At 49.7% G+C, this 21,648-nt stretch overlaps 1 protein-coding gene and 1 long non-coding RNA gene across 6 annotated transcripts in view; one reads left to right on the plus strand and one right to left on the minus strand.

Annotated features, from left to right (window-relative positions):
* The window catches only part of ACSS2 (acyl-CoA synthetase short chain family member 2), a 101,117-nt gene that overhangs the window by 65,663 nt on the left and 13,806 nt on the right, over positions 1–21,648 (minus strand). For 2 of the 5 annotated variants that reach the window (XM_048819963.2, XM_048819962.2), the window contains exons 1-2: positions 7,180–7,381; positions 4,459–4,654 (exon numbers count right to left, since the gene is read on the minus strand). In XM_048819963.2, the coding sequence (XP_048675920.1) occupies positions 4,459–4,654; positions 7,180–7,303 (320 nt within the window). In that variant the 5' untranslated portion in view covers positions 7,304–7,381. Of the gene's footprint in view, positions 1–4,458; positions 4,655–6,848; positions 6,932–7,179; positions 7,385–21,648 lie in introns of those variants that run through there. The other 3 variants (XR_012664737.1, XM_048819968.2, XM_048819964.2) reach the window with 3 other exon arrangements.
* On the plus strand, positions 15,003–16,737 carry LOC125622193 (uncharacterized). Its single transcript, XR_012664641.1, has 2 exons — positions 15,003–15,598; positions 16,187–16,737. It is a non-coding gene; the product is annotated as an uncharacterized LOC125622193 (long non-coding RNA).

Here is a 21,648-nt window from a genome sequence, read left to right on the forward strand (position 1 = left end):
TAGCAGCTAGGGAGCGGGGCTGGCCACGAACCCTCCTGCCTCCTTCAGCTGCCATGGGAGCCATCACTTCTCAGGGCCGGCCCCTTCTATTGACCCTCCGCCTCCATTTCGCCTTCCAGGGGCACTGGGCTCCTCTGGATCTTGGCAGAGACCGTCACCGGCCACCACTCCACCAACATATATAGTTTGGGGGGCAATGCCCCACCATACCACCCAACTCCACCCATGGCGGACCATGCAGGACTGTGTTGCAGCCAACCTTTGGGCCGTGGACCACATTTTGGGAACTCTTGCCCTAGAAGAGCTGTCTTGACTTTCAGAAGAGTTTCTCAATGTCTTTTTGGCATGTCATAGCTCAAAAATACTTGGATCTAAACTCCAACATTTGTATTGCAGAGATGGCTGAGTGCTTTTCACTAATGTGGGGGTGGAGGGAATAGTTATAATTAATTCTGGGGGAGCTATAAGTACTTTAAGTTGTGTGCATGTTCCCAATGTACAATGCTCACCCTCTGACACTCACAACCCCTGGTTACAGACTTCCTAAAGGTCCACTCCATAGCTACTGTGCCATATTTTCCTCAAGTCCATAGCCACATGTGCCTTATGTTCCTTATACTACTTACTCTTGGGGGAATTCTGCACCACTGCACATGCACAGAATTCATGTTTCCCTGCAGATTTTTTTTTCTCCTCACAAAATACATGCTGCCAGTGAGGCACTACAGTTACACCTTTCGCCCACCAGATGCTGCTGTGGCACCAGAACGGAGGTCAACTGGCACACTGACCATGGCAGCCAGCCATGGTGAGGAAGGAGAGCCTGCATTCCTCACAGAACCCTGCCCGCAGGGCCAGGTGAGGAGGCACAGGTTATGGGGGGCGGGCGCAGGGGGGCGGGAAGACAGACAGACAGACAAAAATACACATGGAGCTGCTCAGGGGTCACATAGACGAGTTCAGAACGGCTAGTGGAGGGGAATTCTGGGGCGGGGGCTGAATAGGAGTGGGGTTGCAGGGCCACATGGGGATGGGAGTGGAGGGGATGGCGGTGGGACATATGGGAACAGTGGCAGATATGCCTGACTAAATGGGACAGGCTAGGGGTCAGCTAGCATCTGCACGGGGGAAGCTCCCCAATTCCCTAACAACCCCCCACCCCCACCCCAAAAAACCCTGTTCCATACTTCTCCCACCCACACCCAACAACCCTCCAAGTTCACCCCCAGGCTCCTTCCCAGCTTCCCTCTCCCTCAGCGCCTCAATTACCACTGACTCCCCCAAGACTTTATACTGCTTCTATGGGGTGCATGAAATACATTTCTGCATTGTAGTTTAAAAGAATGATTAATGAGAGTTCTGTATTAATATATTTAGTGAGGAATCTATTTGTCAAAAATCATTTATTGAATCTATTTTGTTATCTGTATTGTTACAGACATACTTGCTGACAGGTATCTTGAAATAATTTACCAAAATAATTGAAACCAGCGTGATTATATTGTGTTATTTTGACAAATAAAATATGCAGAATTTTAAAATATTGGGTGCAGAATTTTTTATTTTTTGGTGCAGGATCCCTCCAGGAGTAACCGCGGCATGCACATCGTATAGCTACAGACATTCTAACACCAGCTTCAGAACAAGGAAGTCATGCCAGCTTTAGAATGTTCATAGGCAAGCCGAAGATTTCTCCCACAATATATTAATTTATGACCCTTGTGTGCTACTAAAATTTATTTTACCACCACCACAACAGTGCTACAAGATGTCCAGAACCAATATTTACATCTCTGACATCCACTGTGGATTTCTCCGAGTGTGTCAGACACTCTTACAAAGCCTGTCAAATCAAATCCAAAGAACTTCAGGCAAACAACTTTTTCTACCCTTACTGAAGACTGAAATCGTAGGCTGCTGACGGCCTGTCAGAACCTTCTACGTGCAGGTTTATATGAACTCGGAATGTCCAGCCTGAATGAACAAAGCATGCACACGCATATAGAAATCCTGGCCCGCTCGCCAACCTGCCACACAGTTTGTAAGATGTGTACTTTTACCTGCTCAAATAAATTGGTTAGTCTCTAAGGTGCCACAAGTACTCCTTTTCTTTTCACCTGAATGAGTTTACAGTAGTTTTCATAAGGAATTTAAAGAGTCATCTTAAATTAAGAAAAGCTGCAGAATTTATTCAGTATGTATGTGAATAAATATTTTTCACCAACATGTAGGCCTGTCTATACTAATAAAAATTTACCAGTATAACTATTTCTTAGGGGGTGGGATTTTTTTTTTTACTGAAGTTACATTGGTTAAAGCTTTTGTGTGGATACGGTTATACTGGTACAAAGGTGACTTATACCAGTCTCCTCCCCATACAGGAATAGTTATGACAGTATTAAAGTACCTTTTTATTGGGGCCATGTCTACACTACAGACTTCTGCCAGCATTGACGCGTCAGTCGGTATGAAGAGGTGTGATTCCCCAATTGACATAGCTATGCCAGCAGAAGCCCCTAGTGAGGACATAATTATACCAACAGAATTGTGTTTTTACCAGTATACCTTGTTTTGCTCAGGGTCTGTATGAAATAAGCTATACCAGTAAAAGCACAGCTTTGGCCAGCATAAGCTATGTCCATACTAGGATCAGTATACTTGCACTGGCAAAGAACCCCTAGTGTGGACGTGGTCCAATATACTCATATGAATGCATCCAGTCTAGAGGGTTGTACCATTCTGACTACAGCGCTACACTGTATAGCTTCCTTCCATACTACCATTGGTTCTTACCACATAAGCCCCACAATTGAGGATTCTATGCTTAAAAGGTTCATATCTGTTGGTGGGGGAGCTGAATGTTTGATATCTTTGTACTTTGAGGCACGTGTCCCTTTGAAAGGCAGTGTGGAATGACCATGCCCACTTTTGTATATTATAACCAAGTATATGTTTTTCAGTGGACTGCATGTGACCCTAAAGAAACCAGGAGTCATGGGAACATACAATGTAAACAGATGCAGTCTGGTTCAAGTGATACAGCAGCATAAGACCCCTTCAAGATGAGTAAGGTAGCCTAACTACTATTACATTTTGGGAGTCACTGATAGTGAGTATTCTTCAACATGGCACCTTAGCACCAAATCTCCAGGTTTTCTAGCAATTGCTCTTTTGGTTCAGGATGGGAATTCCAGGTGTAAATAACTCTACAGAAAGTGTTTTCAGAACTGTTACTGGCCTAAACTTTCAGACTTTTCCTCAATGAAGTGTTTTGCCTGTGGCTAAAAGCAAAACACGCAATGCTTCAACAAGAATGTATGAAAGGCACATGGACTCAACAGCACTGACATATCCATGCATTACTTTGCTTTCCACACGAAATTCAGATTTTTTCACCTTGAGCCTGCAGCCTTGCCCAAACGGCACAAGATTGGAGCTAGGAGGTGGGTTTCACCCTTGTTCTGACACTGATTTGTTTTGTGACTTTGCAGAAGTTTATATCTGACCCTCAGTTTCCTCATCTGTAAAGTGATATTTACCTGCTTCACAAGGGTACGTAGGTGCTATCAGCCAGTGACTGAGGTGGGACTAAGACGTGGAAGGTCCTGCCTACCACCCCAGCACTTACTCATCTAGACCACAAGGACTCTAGCAATGCACCATCTTCTCAGCATAGCTTTTACATTATTTAGAAAATCTGCATCTGCTGACTGCAAGCTTCCTAGAATACATGCTCAATTCTAGGCCAAGCCATTTTGGAATTCTGACAAGCCAGCAAAGAAAGTTAAAATGTGTTGTAGGGGATCTCGCCACTTCATGTTTTTGCATGTAGATACCCTGGAGCTTTGAAGAAGTTAAAGAAGGTTTCACAGCCAGCTTCTAATGGGAAGCTAACTCTAATCATAACTATGGAAAGAGCAGAGTCTCCCCGTCATTTACCTCTCAGATCATTATGTTTTAACATGTACCTTAATAGAAGTCAGTATCAGTTATATCCTTTACTCTAGGACCATGGTTTTCAACCTTTTTTCATTTGCAGACGCCTAAAAAATTTTGAATGGAGGTGCAGACCCCTTTGGAAATTCAACCTGTGGTCTGCGAACCCCTACCATAGATGTCTTAGACTGAAAACTGACTGAACAGAATGAAACTATAAATGTTGCACATGCTTGGCACGGCATTTGATGCAACGTGAGAAAGGGCGCTAAACTGTAGGCTTCTACAGTAACGACAACACTTCCGGGTTTTGACCTGTAAGTGGGGGCATTCACATATTTCTGATTGATCAGAAAAACGGAATGCCTTTTCTGGGATCTGAAACTTTATTTTCATAGTCATCTTTCGCGGACCCCTTAGACAGTCTGCAGACCCCCAGAGGTCCACAGACCACAGGTTGAGAATCACTTCTCCAGGATTACATGCAGACACTTCTATATTATAATAAAAGCAGAACATTACCAGTAAAAAGCAATTTTGTCCCCAAGTTTCTTTTCATTGACATTTCTATCCAACAGGTTGTAGCAGATGTTGGTTGTAGCCCCTTTCATCCATTCAATAAAGATTTTCCCTTTTGTCACATCAAAGTTGTACTTCAGAAAGAGTCCAGAGTGTTGGCTCCTCCAGTAAAATTCCTTAGCAATGTCATCCCAGAATTCTGCAAAAGTAACACAGTCAAACCTTAAGTGACAAAAATGGATAAAGACACATTTAACATCTGAAGAAAAAATTCAGTGGTCCTTCCTAGGAAACAAAAATAGGGATAAATTCAGTGGAGGCTTGAAATCTGCTACACTTCATGCAATGAAAGTTTGCATGAGCTAAGGCTTCTTTTAAAAGCAGCCTTTACCACCCTCATCAAGTCCCCTTCTAATACTCACTCTTATGCAAAACTGGTTCTACTGAGATTACAAGACATGGTGGTGCATCTGCCACCAACCTATTCTTCAACTACATGAAAGCATTTTACCTTCTTCCAAAATTTGGAGATAATGTTACATTTCAACTTTGCAATTTCTTCTAATGTTCAAGAGATCTGTCTCCAGCTGTGTCATCACACCATGCAGATTGTGTAACATGCCCATTCTTTCCAGAACGAAACCCCACCCCTTTTTCAAGAAGCAGATTTTTCTACTAGCCCACTCTGAGCTTCAAATGCTTCGAGTCATGTAGAGTAATTCCTGGGAACATCACCATTTTTCCTGTGGTTTTAGAAAACTAACTATATGTCCATAATATGGACTGGTTAATATGATCGCAGATATGGACAGCAAAAGCACCACACTCACTGACAGGTTTAGAAGCACCGGCATTTACCCAAGAGCAATGTTTGACACAACATGCACAGTTCTGATGAAAAACTCTACACCTACTTGTACTGTGCAAGCACAGAGTAATTTGCATTTGATTACAAGGGAGTATCAAAACAGAGTGACAGCCCTGGGAAATGTACCAAGTGCATTACCTCTGAGGACAACATAGAGATATCTGTGAGGTGTGCCCTAGCAGAGCATGGGAGAGATGGCATGCAGAGACAGTGGGAAGTGAATAACAGCCAGCCTACTTCTGCTAGCAAATGCCTCCTAAAGGACCTCCTCAAAACCAGTATTTGTCCCTCCCCACTGCCAAACCATACAAAATACTGCTAGTAAGACAATTCCCCCCATGCTCAGTGTCCACCATAATAATCCCCTGCCCCCATCTTTCAATCCCTCCAGTGGCTCTCCTTCTCCTTCACTATATCAAATTCAAGCTTGTTACCACCTTCAGAGCCCTGTATAACTCTGCCCCCTCTACACAGCCACCCATGACTCATTCCCTGTCCTCCCCGGACCTTCCACCTCACTGCATGTTTGTCAGCATCTAACACAAATGTCCATGCTTTCCTCCACACTGTGTCTAACATTCAGAAAATCCTTCCTGAGCTTATGTCAACCCTGTCCTCATTCCCAACCCTCCAGGAGAGAGACCCTCTGGGGTGCCATTGTCACTCCCGAGTGACTTAGGCATTTAAATATATTTGTGGACACAAATGGATATTAGTTGCTCACACACCATAAATCTGCCCAGCTGCCCTTAGACTAGGAACTGTGCCTTCCTGTTTGAAAAAGATCTACCGCACAGTGGGCACTGCAGAAATACTACGATCATTATATTTTTTCCCACCCACAAAGATAAGGCTCGTTTTAGGGAGAGGTAGAAAGGCAAGGCAGGGGGTAGACCGTGGTAGAGGTCACCAGCATTCTGGCACATTCTCCTTTCCAACCAGTCACAGAAAGATCACTCTCAAGCAGTTTTGCTTCCTCACACTGCATAAGACAGCCCTTGGGCAGCACCACAGGGCAGTGGCTTAGGCATGGGACTGCATCCACAGACCCAAGTTCCTTTTCCAGCAGCACCGCTAGCAACGTGCCTGCTGCCGGGGAAGTAAGAGCCTCTGCACCTCAGATCCTCCTCCTTTAACAGAGGCAGCTCAGCCGCCTGCGCGAAGCCCAGACCTGTGGCTGAAGGGCGTTACAGAGGCGGTGCCGTTCCCTTCCTCCCCACGCTGGCAGTGCCCAGCTGTATGAAGCTCAGAGGAGGAGGATCTGAGGTAACGAACAGAGAACGGGTTTCAGTTTTAGAAACCACAGTCTGGCTTTACAGCAGGGTTCCCCTAGGTAAACACAGGGCGGAAGGCCCCGGCACAGGAAGCCCTGCTCTGAGGGGCATCGGTGCATAAATAGCACATCAAGTCCAGGCCTTAGTTTGTGCCAGGGCCGCGCCCCAGCACCTCTGTCAGTCACGAAAGTAAAAACTCGGCAGGAGCCCCGCACCGCTTTGGCTCCGGAGGAAGCGCTGGTTAAGCCTACCGGAGGCTCTGCTCTGGTTCAGGCAGCACAGCCCGACGGGCACCCGGGGCAGCCCCACGCCGGGCGGGAGGGTCCGGCGGAACGACCCGCCCTCGCCTCGGTGCGGACCCCCGCCGCACGCAGGGCTTTGCGCCGCGCCTACAGGCCCGGGGCGGGCAGCGGCCGGGAGCCGGAACCGCGGCTCCGGCTCCTGCCCCGCCTCGGGCCCCTCGGGCCGGGCTCCGGGGCTCCCGGCAGGGCAGCGGGGTCGCGCCCCAGCCCGGGGAGCGGCCGGGCACAGCGGGGCCGGGGCTCCGTGCCCAGGCAGGCCTGGCCCCGCCCCGGCACTCACCCTGCGGCTCCTCCACCGAGCGGCGGTAGCGCTCCCGGTAGGCGGCCAGGCTGGGCACGTGGGCCTCCCGCACCAGGCTCGGCGGCGCCCGGAACAGCCTGTCGCGCTCGGCCGGCAGCGCCATCCTCCTGCCGGGCAGCGGGCAGGACACTGAGCGAGGAGCGCACCGCGCCGAGCCGCCCGGGGTGTGAGGCGGGCGGGCGGGTTTGGCCGGCAGGGCCCGCCCCCGGAGCCGCCCCCCTGGCCCAACGCGCCAGGGGAGCCCGGGCCGGGAAGCCTCCGCCCGGGAGCGCTTAGCCGCCCCCCCCCCCCCGGAGTTTTCTCCCCCCGGCGCAGTGCCGCCGCGGGACTCATCCCTTCAGGGCGCTGCACAGAGTACCCCGCCCCCCAGTGTCCCTGCCCCAGGTACCCGCCCCCCAGTGTCCCTGCCCAGGGTACCCCACCCCCCTGTGTCACTGGCCGGCGTACCCCCGCCCCCATGTCACCACGCAGGGTAACCCCCAGTCCCCCCAGTGTTACTGTCTACTGTACCCCCAGCGCCCTCGTCACTGCGCAGGGTTATCTGTGCTTCTCCCCCCGGAACAGTGCCCGAGCGGGACTCGGGACTCACCCCCCCACATTGCCCTTGAGCACTTAGCTCATCACTGTGGGGGAGCAGGGTTTACAGCAGAGCAAAGCAGGAGGTGGAGCTGTGCGTGTGCTCCCCCCCCCCCCCAGCAGGACCCCACTGCCTGTGCTCTCCCCACCCCACAGGACCTCCAGCAGGACCCCACTGCCATCACTTCCTCTATTGACACCCCACATCGATCAGGGGGCTGGCTGCACAATCCTCATAGCGCTCTCAGACAGTAACAACTGAGCCCCAAAGCTCTGCAGTCAGACCAACTTCAGGATCCCCATGGCAGGGGCAGGGAGCAGAGGCTCAGGGAACTAAAGTGACATGGCCAGGGGCTCAGGAAGTCAGTTGTGGAGATGGCCTGGGAGGGGAGGTGCTCTAGATCCCAGCTCCCTCCAGGGCATCCCGAGGCCTGTCTAGGGAGAGAGAACTAAAGTGACAGGTTTCAGAGTAGCAGCCGTGTTAGTCTGTATTCGCAAAAAGAAAAGGAGTCCTTGTGGAACCTTAGAGACTAAAAATAAATTTGTTAGTCTCTAAGGTGCCACAAGTACTCCTTTTCTTTTTTACTTGGGTAAAGTCCATTTTCATTGCATTATTATACTCCTAGTTAATAGCACCCTCACCGGCTCTGGGTGGGCTTGACACCACCTACCTTCAACAATCCTCTTGGCTAAAATCCCATAAAGAAAGCTGGTGACTTTAATTTCTAAAGTTGGAGGTCTCATCCCCAACCAAGCTACTGCACAGGAGTAATAGAGTTGTCCTTAATTATTTAGAAACCATTAGGCTGATACCCTTTCATGACTTCAAAATGTGAAATGTAGGTGCTCTTGTGTTATCAGTGCTCTGCAATGAGTGTAGCATATTTGAAGACTGACTTAAAGGAAACCTGAAAATGAATGTGGTCAGTCTTTCATTCAATCTCTTATATAAGTGTCTTATATTGCATTGTGAACATAGAACAAGGTAATACACCTGAAACACAAAAATAATAATAGAAGGGAAATTCTTTTGGTTTCTCCGTGACAATTACCTGAACCGGGTTCTTTTACTCCTGGGGGAATTCTGCGCCACTGCTCAATGCATAATTTTGCAGAAATTAATGTGCATACACAATTTTCTTTCCCCCACAGAAATGGGGGCAGAGAAACAGGAGCTGAGTTATCATAGGGGCTTCTTTAACTCTCTACTCCTGGGGAGAATTTTTGTGTGTGTCTGTATTGTTACGGACATATCTGCTGACCAGTATGTCTGTAACAAATAAATAAAAAAAGAAATTGAATTTTCAGAATTTTGCAGAATTTTAAATTTTTTGGCACAGAATTTTTAATGTTTTGGTGCAGAATGCTCCCAAGAGTATTCTTTGCTATGTAGTAGTTCAGGTGTAATGACTGATCCTCCAAATGCAATTTGTGACATCACTCTTGCCTGCACTGTAGCCAGCTGGGACTTCATTGGGATTTGAGATGAATTTTCCTGACACTTTTAATATTTTTCCCATAATGATTAAGATGATTGAAACACCTTTGAGTATACAAAAGGCTGGGATGCCACCTTAAATACCCAGAGAGCCTTTTAACAAGGTAGGAGTAAGCCATGTGGTCTTCATGGCTCTTGTGTGATGCAGGGTGAGAGATGCAGGTCCGCTGACAGAAATTTCGGGCGCCAGGGCTGTCCCTGGGGGGTTGGGCCGGGGCAGAAGTGACGAATCCCTCCAAAGCACAGGGCCCAGAGCAGTTTTGCGCACCTAGGCCCCCTGCAGCCCACCTGGGCGTCTGGGGGCCTCTGGGCCATTTTAAATCGCCTGGGTCCCTGGACAATTGCCCTCTTTGCCCCCCTCCCCCATCAGTGGGCCTGGGGACATGCTTTGTAACCAGGCTCACAGATAGTCCTGGAATACCCTTGACTGGATTCTGGGCTCGCTGTAGCCATGTATAGCCACTGAAATCAATGTCTTTACACTAGTGCACTGAGTGTGAGATCAGAATCAAATTCACAAGCGCATGAGAGGATTGCACCACACCTTCCAGAGAGAGGAGAAGGGCTGGGGTTGTGGAAGTATCATCTCCCAGGAGCCACAAGGAGCAGGGAGGCTGGCTATGGTTTCCTGCCCAAGGGTTGTTAAGTTTTATCTTTCTCTATAAAAGCTTCCCAGTGCCATGAACCCATCCACTAGGATAGGCTTGAATAATATAGGTTCTGAATAGGCCCCTTTCATTTCATGTTTCATCTGCTGCCTTGGTTTTGTCTTTTAAACAGTTCATGCTATAAATGGAATTTCCTTTAACTGCACAGTATTTGAGAGAGCCAACATTGTTTTTTCAAATGTTTGTTATGTGAAAGGCAATGTGGTCCAGGCACTGCACTTGGTGTCAGAAGACATTGGTTCTGTTCTCAGCTTTGACACTGACCTAGGGCAAATCACTTCACCTCTCTCTGCCTTTGTTTACCCTCCCACAGTTTGTCTGTCTTGACTATTTAGTTTGTCATTTGCACAGTAGCTGGCACAATAGTCCCCCATTCTCATTTTGGGCCTCTACTGTATAATAAACAATAATGTTATGAACAGGGCTGCTCTGATCACATTAGCTAGGCATATAGCAGAAAGTTTGAAAGTCTGGCTCCTTCATCTTTGTGGTACAAAGTTTCATTTTGCCTGAGGAGCAACATTATCAACCACTGCCCACATCCTGGAGCTTTATGTGATCTTCTAGATCTCTTGGGCCCAGGCATGGAGCCCCTGCAAGATATGGACTGAGACCTTGAACTTGACTTGATATTCCAGGGGAAGCCATTGTAGAGAGCAGAGGACTGGTGGGATATGTGACGTGGTCCATGTTGATGAGGAGACACGGTACAGTGTTCTGTATTGCTATAGTCCAGACTGGAGGTAAAAAGTAAACCAGATCATCATCTGCAAGGATGTGACAGACTCCTAGCTGAACAGGGTTGGTAGAAAGCATTACTCATGGACGCTGCTACGTGAGAGCTTAACATCAGTGGGGAATCTAGTAGCAATCCTGAATTGACCAATTGTGGCTGTGCACCAGCATCTTCAACCAAAGGAGGCTGCACCATGGCTGCAAACTCTTTCCTCTGTCCACCAGCATCATCTTTGTCTTATGTGGGTTCAGCTTCAGCCTATCTATGGTCCCATTCAAGTCAATGGGTATTTTGCCATTGATTTCAATGGGAACAGAGTTAGGCCAATGCTGGACACTTTTGAAATCCCTCCCAGGGTGTTTAAAATGCTTTAGCCTTGTATACCAGTGAGAATTTTGGCATGTTAACCACTGTTTGGACAGAAAACTGTTGAAATCCCTCATTTATAGCCTTGACACATGTCCCTGCAACACTCTGTGTATTGCCACGCATACCTCCACCACAACAGCACCTATCATGGGCTTCCCAGCCCCAAACTGATCAGAAGAGACCCCGGGCTCCACAGCTTCTACAGAGAAATCACCATTCTCTTTTCCGTGGGGAGTAGAACTCCTGTCCTGATACTGCATGGTTGGATCCTCACAGAAGTAGAGAAAACTCTCCTTCCTCATTCAGAAGCTCTGCAGTCAGATCTTGAGAAGAACCAGGCTGGTTGTGGTCCTGACCCAAAAGTGGCATTTCATCCAGTAAAGTTCTCCAAGAGACTCTCACAGCTGCTCATGCTAGGGCGCAGGCTGATGGGGCCTCTCCCACTGAGCTGCAACATTAATTGTGTGCACTGCTGGTCTTGGTCTCTGGCACTCCAGGTGTTTTGCCAGAACACCCCACCCTGTCCCTGGGCCCCTGGAGACACTTTGTGATTCAAAATACTGTCTCTGAACAAAGAGTGAGATCTGGCCATCCAGCCTGTACAGTGAATACTTTCTGCAAGTGTCTGCAATTCCTGGGGAGTTTGCATGGGGAAGGATTAGTTAGATCCCCAACAAGTGCCATTGCTTTGTCCCTCACTCCTTAAACATCAAGCTCTGCACCCTTATGCGTCCCTCCAGCCCCTGCTCAGGTTTGCCCTCCCACCTACTGCTGGACACTGTTTCTGCTCACTGTCACCACTGTGAAAAGTTTGCCTTGTCCTGGCTGGTCAGTTTCAGGGCAGTACATATCCTGTTGTTTCACTGGGTGGCATTTGCTGTGCCTGCATTGAATACTTACTGCACCTTAAAGCTGCAACTGTCTCGACAGTGAATCTAATTCCAGAAAATCCTTCTTCTGCTTGCAGCTGAGATGTTGGGAAGCACAGAAAGAAGAGCTAGTGTGAAGAGCTGTCAGGATATATATCCCTCTGTTCGCTCTCTGTTTTGCCTTTTACTTTGGAGTGGCACATCTGTCAAACTGAAATTCTCCACCAAGACCCATGACAGTATGATTTCTATCTAGCAACTGTTCCGCATGGTAAGCAGGACAGGATAATTTGTCAGAGACCGTGGCAGTCAGCTGTCTGGAACCAAGAATTGCCCAGTATGGCCTGGCCGGTCTGGAGAGAATGTTAGCCCGCTTGGAGTTGCCGCACTTGTCAGTCACTTTCTGTATTGCAGTCAGAGTAATTGCGTTATTGTCCTTCAGTGTTCCTGCATGTCTATCCAGCCCTGTGTGCAGGGACGCCGATTGAACCTGCCTATGTCCAAAGCTGTTGCTTCAGCTCCCATGAGACATCTCTGAACAGGGCCAGCTATGTCAGCACAGCCAGCATCCCTGGCGAACCCTGAGACTTCACCCTGCAACTAAGCCCCAGGCAGCCACACAACTGCCATCAGTGGCAGCAAATAAGACTTCTCCGTGGAGCCAGATGTTCAGTGTAAGTAGGCTAGTACTAGGGAGGAAAACAATACACCAAGCCCATTAATAGCTCAGTCACAGAATAAGGGTAGAGAGGCAGCATTGGCTAGGGGAGTGGTTCTCACTCAGACTTCGAGACCTAGCACACCACATCTAAAACTTAGTACTTGGCACCCTACCTTGGCACCTTTACTCAGCGTAGGTGTAATAGATTCCTATTCGGATACCATACTTTAGTAAGCCAGCTCACATACCACGGGACTGCTGCCTGCATGCCACAGTGTGAGAACTGCAAGTCGAGAGGATAGAGCCTGGGGCTAGGAGCCAGAAAAGGCAGAGAGCTGCTGACTCACTGGATGGCCTTGGGAAAACACCTTAACTTCTGACTCCTCTCTAAAGTAATAATGAAATGGGGAAAGGATGTGGTAATACAACATTACGGTTAAAAGTTTAACCTCAGAAAAACAGGGATTGTACAGGTAAAAGTTTGCATAGTGACCTTAAGTTACCCACGCTGCCCATGCTGTGTACACAGCTAATAACCTCACTTGTAACTAAAAATAATACAGATTGGGTGAGTTAATGTTGTTATGAGAATCTTAACTTTTGTTTCCCTGCTCTTTCTGTGTAGATGTATATGTAAACTTAATGTTGTGTGTATGCAATGTTGTGGGTTTATGCAAATACGTTACCTTAATGTTACATGAATGTAGGGGTTATTTGGCTTTTAATTTCCTTAGGTTTTGTGAAGAAAAAACAGAAAGAAGCTGCGCTGGCAAGTTGTATCACTTTAATTATACTGGGGTAGGTGTGGCTGGACCCCACCCCCCAGTGTGGATGCACTTCTTTTGGTATCGAGATGCTTAGGCTGTGTCTAGACTTCAAATGCTACAGCAGCACCGTTGCAGCGCTTCAGTGTAGACATGGGGTGGGCAAACTTTTTGGCCCAAGGGCCACATCAGGCTTGCAAAACTGTATGGAGGGCCAGGTAGGGAAGGCTGTGTCTCCCCAAATAGGCTGGCCCCTGTCCCTATCCGCCCCCTCCAACTTCCCGCCCCCTGACTGCCCCCATCAGAACCCCCGACCCATCCAACCCCCCCGCTCCTTGTTCCCTGACCACCCCCTCCCAGGACTCCCTGCCCCTAACCGCCCCCCTGGGACCCCACCCCCTATCCAACCCCCCCGTCCCCTGACTGCCCTGACCACTATCCACACCCCCGCCCCCTGGGACTCCCACGCCTATCCAACCCTCCCTGATCCCCATCCCCTGACCGTCCCCCCAGAACCTTTGCCCCATCCAACTGCTCCCTGTCCCCTGACAGGCCCCCCAGGACTCCCACGTCTATCAAACCGCCCCCTGTTCCCTGTCCCCTGACCGCCCCCAAACCTCTGCCCCATCCAACTGCCCCCTGCTCCCCATCCCCTGACTGCCCCCGGGGACCCACTGCCCCTTGTCTAACCCCCCCCACTCCCTGCCCCCTTACCATCTGCTCAAAGCAGCAGGACTGGCTTATTGGAAAGGCTGGGAGGTGGGCGGGCGCAAGCCATGGCTGCAGGGGAAGGAGAACAGCAGAGGAGGGGCCAGGGGCTAGCCTCCCTGGCCAGGAGCTCAAGGGCCGGGCAGGACGGTCCCATGGGCCAGATGTGGCCCGCGGGCCGTCGTTTGCCCACCTCTGATGTAGATACTTACACAGTGACTGGAGGGGTTCTCTGGTTGCTGTAGTTAATCTACCTTCCCGAGAGGTGATAGCTAGGTTGAGGGAAGAATTCTTCCACTGAACCAGTGCTGTTTACACCAGGGCTTAGGCTGGCTCAACGGCATCACTCAGGGTTTGAATTTCTCACATCTCTGACCGACCTAGCTATGCCAATGTAACTTTTCAGTGCAGACCAGCCATTGTACCGGTATAGCTTATTTCCATATGGGTGCGGGACTACGCTATATATGTACAAGGGCTGGTCTGCACTAGAAAATTAGATCAACCCAGCTACATTGCTCAGGGGTGCGAACAACCCCCCTGCCCCCCGTCAGCTTATAGTGTCTACACTGAAGCATTGCAGCTGTGCTGCTGTAGCCTTTTACTTCTAGCCCTGGTCTACACTAGGACTTTAGGTCGAATTTAGCAGCGTTAAATCGATGTAAACCTGCACCCGACCAGACAATGAAGCCCTTTATTTCGACTTAAAGGGCTCTTAAAATCGATTTCCTTACTCCACCCCTGACAAGTGGATTAGCGCTTAAATCGACGTTGCCGGCTCGAATTTGGGGTACTGTGGACACAATTCGATGGTATTGGCCTCCGGGAGCTATCCCAGAGTGCTCCATTATGACCGCTCTGGACAGCACTCTCAACTCAGATGCACTGGCCAGGTAGACAGGAAAAGAACCGCGAACTTTTGAATCTCATTTCCTGTTTGGCCAGCGTGGCAAGCTGCAGGTGACCATGCAGAGCTCATCAGCACAGGTGACCATGATGGAGTCCCAGAATCGCAAAAGAGCTCCAGCATGGACCGAACGGGAGGTACGGGATCTGATCGCTGTTTGGGGAGAGGAATCCGTGCTATCAGAACTCCGTTCCAGTTTTCGAAATGCCAAAACCTTTGTGAAAATCTCCCAGGGCATGAAGGACAGAGGCCATAACAGGGACCCGAAGCAGTGCCGCGTGAAACTGAAGGAGCTGAGGCAAGCCTACCAGAAAACCAGAGAGGCGAACAGCCGCTCTGGGTCAGAGCCCCAAACATGCCGCTTCTATGATGAGCTGCATGCCATTTTAGGGGGTTCAGCCACCACTACCCCAGCCGTGTTGTTTGACTCCTTCAATGGAGATGAAGGCAATACGGAAGCAGGTTTTGGGGACAAAGAAGATGATGATGAGGAGGAGGTTGTAGATAGCTCACAGCAAGCAAGCGGAGAAACCGGTTTTCCCGACAGCCAGGAACTGTTTCTCACCCTAGACCTGGAGCCAGTACCCCCCGAACCCACCCAAGGCTGCCTCCTGGACCCAGCAGGCGGAGAAGGGACCTCTGGTGAGTGTACCTTTTAAAATACTATACATGGTTTAAAAGCAAGCATGTGAAAGGATTACTTTGCCCTGGCATTTGCGGTTCTCCTAGATGTAGTCCTAAAGCCTTTGCAAAAGGTTTCTGGGGAGGGCAGCCTTATTGCGTCCTTCATGGTAGGACACTTTACCACTCCAGGCCAGTAACACGTACTCGGGAATCATTGTACAACAAAGCATTGCAGTGTATGTTTGCTGGCATTCAAACAACATCCGTTCTTTATCTCTCTGTGTTATCCTCAGGAGAGTGAGATATAATTCATGGTCACCTGGTTGAAATAGAGTGCTTTTCTTCAGGGGACACTCAGAGGAGCCCAATCCTGCTGGGCTGTTTGCCTGTGGCTAAACAGAAATGTTCCCCGCTGTTAGCCACAGGGAGGGGGGAAGGTTGAGGGGGTAGTCACGCGGTGGGAGGAGGCAAAATGCGACCTTGTAACAAAAGCACATGTGCTATGTATGTAATGTTAACAGCAAGGTTTACCCTGAAAGAGTGTAGCCACTGTTTTATAAAATGTGTCTTTTTAAATACCGCTGTCCCTTTTTTTTTCTCCACCAGCTGCATGTGTTTCAATGATCACAGGATCTTCTCCTTCCCAGAGGCTAGTGAAGCTTAGAAAGAAAAAAAAACGATGAAATGTTCTCCGAGCTCATGCTGTCCTCCCACACTGACAGAGCACAGACGAATGTGTGGAGGCAAATAATGTCAGAGTGCAGGAAAGCACAAAATGACCGGGAGGAGAGGTGGCGGGCTGAAGAGAGTAAGTGGCGGGCTGAAGAGAGTAAGTGGCGGGCTGAAGACAGGGCTGAAGCTCAAATGTGGCGGCAGCGTGATGAGAGGAGGCAGGATTCAATGCTGAGGCTGCTGCAGGACCAAACCAGTATGCTCCAGTGTATGGTTGAGCTGCAGCAAAGGCAGCTGGAGCACAGACTGCCACTGCTGCCCCTCTGTAACCAACCGCCCTCCTCCCCAAGTTCCATAGCCTCCACACCCAGACGCCCAAGAACACGGTGGGGGGGCCTCCGGCCAACCAGCCACTCCACCACAGAGGATTGCCCAAAAAAAAGAAGGCTGTCATTCAATAAATTTTAAAGTTGTAAACTTTTAAAGTGCTGTGCTTAAAGTGCTGTGTGGCATTTTCCTTCCCTCCTCCACCACCCCTCCTGGGCTACCTTGGTAGTCATCCCCCTATTTGTGTGATGAATGAATAAAGAATGCATGAATGTGAAGCAACAATGACTTTATTGCCTCTGCAAGCGGTGATTGAAGGGAGGAGGGGCGGGTGGTTAGCTTACAGGGAAGTAGAGTGAACCAAGGGGCGGGGGGTTTCATCAAGGAGAAACAAACAGAACTTTCACACCGTAGCCTGGCCAGTCATGAAACTGGTTTTCAAAGCTTCTCTGATGCGTACCGCGCCCTCCTGTGCTCTTCTAACCGCCCTGGTGTCTGGCTGCGCGTAACCTGCAGCCAGGCGATTTGCCTCAACCTCCCACCCCGACATAAACGTCTCCCCCTTACTCTCACAGATATTGTGGAGCACACAGCAAGCAGTAATAACAGTGGGAATATTGGTTTCGCTGAGGTCTAAGCGAGTCAGTAAACTGCGCCAGCGCGCCTTTAAACGTCCAAATGCACATTCTACCACCATTCTGCACTTGCTCAGCCTGTAGTTGAACAGCTCCTGACTACTGTCCAGGCTTCATGAGCCATGGCATTAAGGGGTAGGCTGGGTCCCCAAGGATACATATAGGCATTTCAACATCCCCAACGGTTATTTTCTGGTCTGGGAATAAAGTCCCTTCCTGCAGCTTTTGAAACAGACCAGAGTTCCTGAAGATGCGAGCATCATGCACCTTTCCTGGCCATCCCACGTTGATGTTGGTGAAACGTCCCTTGTGATCCACCAGAGCTTGCAGCACTATCGAAAAGTACCCCTTGCGGTTTATGTACTCGGCGGCTTGGTGCTCCGGTGCCAAGATAGGGATATGGGTTCCGTCTATAGCCCCACCACAGTTAGGGAATCCCATTGCAGCAAAGCCATCCACTGTGACCTGCACATTTCCCAGGGTCACTACCCTTGATATCAGCAGATCTTTGATTGCGTGGGCTACTTGCATCACAGCAGCCCCCACAGTAGATTTGCCCACTCCAAATTGATTCCCAACTGACCGGTAGCTGTCTGGCGTTGCAAGCTTCCACAGGGCTATCGCCACTCGCTTCTCAACTGTGAGGGCTGCTCTCATCTTGGTATTCATGCGCCTCAGGGCAGGGGAAAGCAAGTCACAAAGTTCCATGAAAGTGCCCTTACGCATGCGAAAGTTTCGCAGCCACTGGGAATCGTCCCAGACCTGCAACACTATGCGGTCCCACCAGTCTGTGCTTGTTTCCCGAGCCCAGAATCGGCGTTCCACAGCATGAACCTGCCCCATTAGCACCATGATGCATGCATTGGCAGGGCCCATGCTTTCAGAGAAATCTGTGTCCATGTCCTGATCACTCACGTGACCGCGCTGACGTCACCTCCTTGCCCGGTATCGCTTTGCCAGGTTCTGGTGCTGCATATACTGCTGGATAATGCGTGTGGTGTTTAATGTGCTCCTAATTGCCAAAGTGAGCTGAGCGGCCTCCATGCTTGCCTTGGTATGGCGTCCGCACAGAAAAAAGGCGCGGAACGATTGTCTGTCGTTGCTCTGACGGAGGGAGGGGCGACTGACGACACGGCTTACAGGGTTGGCTTCAGGGAGCTAAAATCAACAAAGGGGGTGTCTTTACATCAAGGAGTATTTCAGGCAGGACTTCACGGAGGGTTCCAATAAGAAATGGTGCACCTAAGTTATCGTTCTTATTGGAACAAGGAGGTTAGCCTGGCCTCTGATTGATACATGGCTAGATTTACCTCGCTGCACCTTCTCTGTGAGTGACTGCAGTGTGACCTAGAGGAATGAGTCCCCTAGACAGGGGAGGAGGCAAATGAGTACAAAACAAATCTGGTCTATTTCTTGTTTTGACCCACTCCATCTATCTTTTACATCTTTGGCTGGCAGCAGACGGTGCAGAAGGACTGCATGCCATCCACATCTCATGGCTGCTCGGCAGAAGATGGTACAGTACGACTGCTAGCCATCCTCATCTCTTGCCTGCCTGGCAGAAGATGGTACAATACGACTACTAGCAATCCTCATCTCTTGCCTGCCTGGCAGAAGATGGCACAGTACGACTGCTAGCAGTCCGTATCGCCTGCCCGCTCACCATAAGATGGTTCAATAGGACTGACTGCAGGACTAAAGAGAATGACCTGGTCAAGTCACTCCAAATTTAGTCCCTGCGCCCATGTCTGCCCAGGCGCTCCCAGCCGACGTGGCCAGGAGCACCTCAGACACGACGAGGACGACTACCAATCGTATTGCACCGTCTGCTGCCAGAAGGCAATGGGTTGCTGCTACTGTGCAGCAATGCCGTACCACGTCTGCCAGCACCCAGGAGACATAGGGTGACGGTTACCTGAGCGGGCTCCATGCTTGCCGTGGTATGGCGTCTGCACAGGTAACTCAGGAAAAAAGGCGCGAAACGATTGTCTGCCCTTGCTTTCACGGAGGGAGGGAGGGAACGGGGGGCCTGACGATATGTACCCAGAACCACCCGCGACAATGTTTTAGCCCCATCAGGCATTGGGATCTCAACCCAGAATTCCAATGGGCAGCGGAGACTGCGGGAACTGTGGGATAGCTACCCACAGTGCAACGCTCCGGAAGTCGACTCTAGCCTCGGTACTGTGGAAGCGCTCCGCCGAGTTAATGCACTTAATGCACTTAGAGCATTTTCTGTGGGGACACACACACTCGAATATATAAAACCGATTTCTAAAAAACCGACTTCTATAAATTCGACCTTATTCCGTAGTGTAGACATACCCTTAGACAAGCACTAAAGTAACTGTATCCTGGTATAACAGTGTCTACACTAAGGGTTGTAGCAGTATAACCAAGTGGGTAGGAAATTACCTCCGTAACCAGCATAGTTAAATTGGTGTAATAACTGCATGTGGACCTGGGCTGAGTGTTCAGCGGTTCCAGGAAAGCTTTGAATTTCCCACGTGGCGATGGGGGGGAGGTCAATTATGTAGTTCTTAGTGCACTGCGATGAATGGGGTGAGGGAGGACGCAGCGCTGAATCGTCCCTGGGGAGCAGCGGGCGGCTGGGTGAGCTCGCCCCTGTGCTGTTATTGTTTAAGTGAAGGCATTTTTCTGACAAGTCTGGGGCTACGTCACCGCCCCCTCAGGTAGACACAGCGTGCGCCGCCAGACAGGGATTTCCGCTGGTCTGGGAGCACACCTCCCCGAACGACACTCGCTGTGCTGCGAGAGTGCTGGGCAGCAGCAGCGGTAGCTGCGCTCTGATCACGGCGTCCCCAATGAAATCACCCCGAGCAAACCTTGAGGGGCTGAGCGGTGCCTCGCTGGCAGATTAGAATGGGCTGGGGCGAGTTAGAACCCTAAGTAGCCCATTAGTTCAGGGAGTAGAAGACACGGGAAGGAAGTGGAAAGGGGGAGAGAGCTTGAGCACGTGGAGGCCAAGAGAGACTTCCTCCCTCTCCTCTCTGTGGTCTCAGGGGCTGCGGAATCCTATATATCATAGACAGCGTGCTGGCCAACACTGGAAAGGCGATGGGGGAATGCTGTAAGTGAACCACACCTGGAGTTCACAAGCAGAGTCTCCGAGCGGTCTGTGTGGGACGAAGGCGCGCCCTTGTACACGTGCCGGCAGAAGCTCTCTTCTGTCAGACTAGCCATGTCCATGCTGGGATGATGTCAGCACAGCGGCGTTGCTAGGGGATGTGGTTTTTCACATCCCTCATTGACATAGATAAGCCAGTATAAGCTTTAAGTGTAGACCAGGCCTAAGTTTACAGGGCATCAGCAGAGCATCTCAGAAAGTGACAGAGGAAAAGACAGCAAGTGAGGCCTCAATCCTGCAAACACTGAGTTGGATGGGAAGCCCAGTGCATACGGGTTTGCATTTTTGGGAGGATTATGCTGTGTGTGTTTCCATAAGAGAGACTCTCCCACCTGCTAACTCTTCCAGCAGCAGCTCCTGGACTGGGCCAGGCCTGGACCACTGGGTATGGTGAGATTACAGGGGGGCAGGCCTTCAGCTCAGCCCCTTGCCCTTTTTTATAGTTGCAATCACGTTCAGGTGGGAACATTTTGGACTGTGGACGTGGCCTTTCCAAAGCAAAGCAAACGCTCATAGGAATTGAGCTGACATACCAGAGGCATCTGCATGGCTTTATTAATACATCTCAGAGCAAGATGGAGAGATTTTTTTCCCCTGAACTGGAGGCTACAAGAGAAGCAGGAAATAGAACAGAATAGAGGTGAAGAACAAAAGAACGAGGGAACTGGAAGAAACTCCAAATGACAACAGCAAATGCTTCTGACAACTCCTTGCCAGGAAGCTATGAGAAAAGTGGTCTGAGTCTCTGAGAGATGGTATCAATTTACCGCTTGGACAGTACAGCTAAAAGGACACTGTCAAGGTTAGTTAAGTTAGAAAGCCCTTGCATTGCCAATGTACCCCCTGGCAGGTTTCCCCCTCTGACGCCTGCTATATCAGAAAGTGTGTGAGATGAGGACTTTCAGTGGGACTGTCAGCAACAGAGCAGCTCTCACCACTCATGGGGACATGCTGTATTTTATCTGAGAACCAGCTCAGAATGTAGTGTGTGGCTTCTGGTTTATTCTGCACGTGGCTTATGTTGGAGTTAAGTCAATTCTACTGACAAGAAGCAAGGGCTTGTCCATATGGGGAAATTGATCAACATAGCTATTCTGGAATAACTCATCTGCAATAGATATTCCAGAATAGTTCCCTGTGTGGACCCTTTGTTCTGTGATAAAGTCCCCAGGATTCTGGAATAATTACTCCTTTGTTGAGTATCACTTTTATTCTAGAACTGTGTGTCCACAAAGGAGTCATTCCAGAATAGCTAAATTATACCAGAGTAGTTATTCCCATGTAGA

Source organism: Caretta caretta, chromosome 13, assembly GCF_965140235.1.
Source record: "Caretta caretta isolate rCarCar2 chromosome 13, rCarCar1.hap1, whole genome shotgun sequence".
NCBI classification, from domain to species: Eukaryota; Metazoa; Chordata; order Testudines; family Cheloniidae; genus Caretta; species Caretta caretta.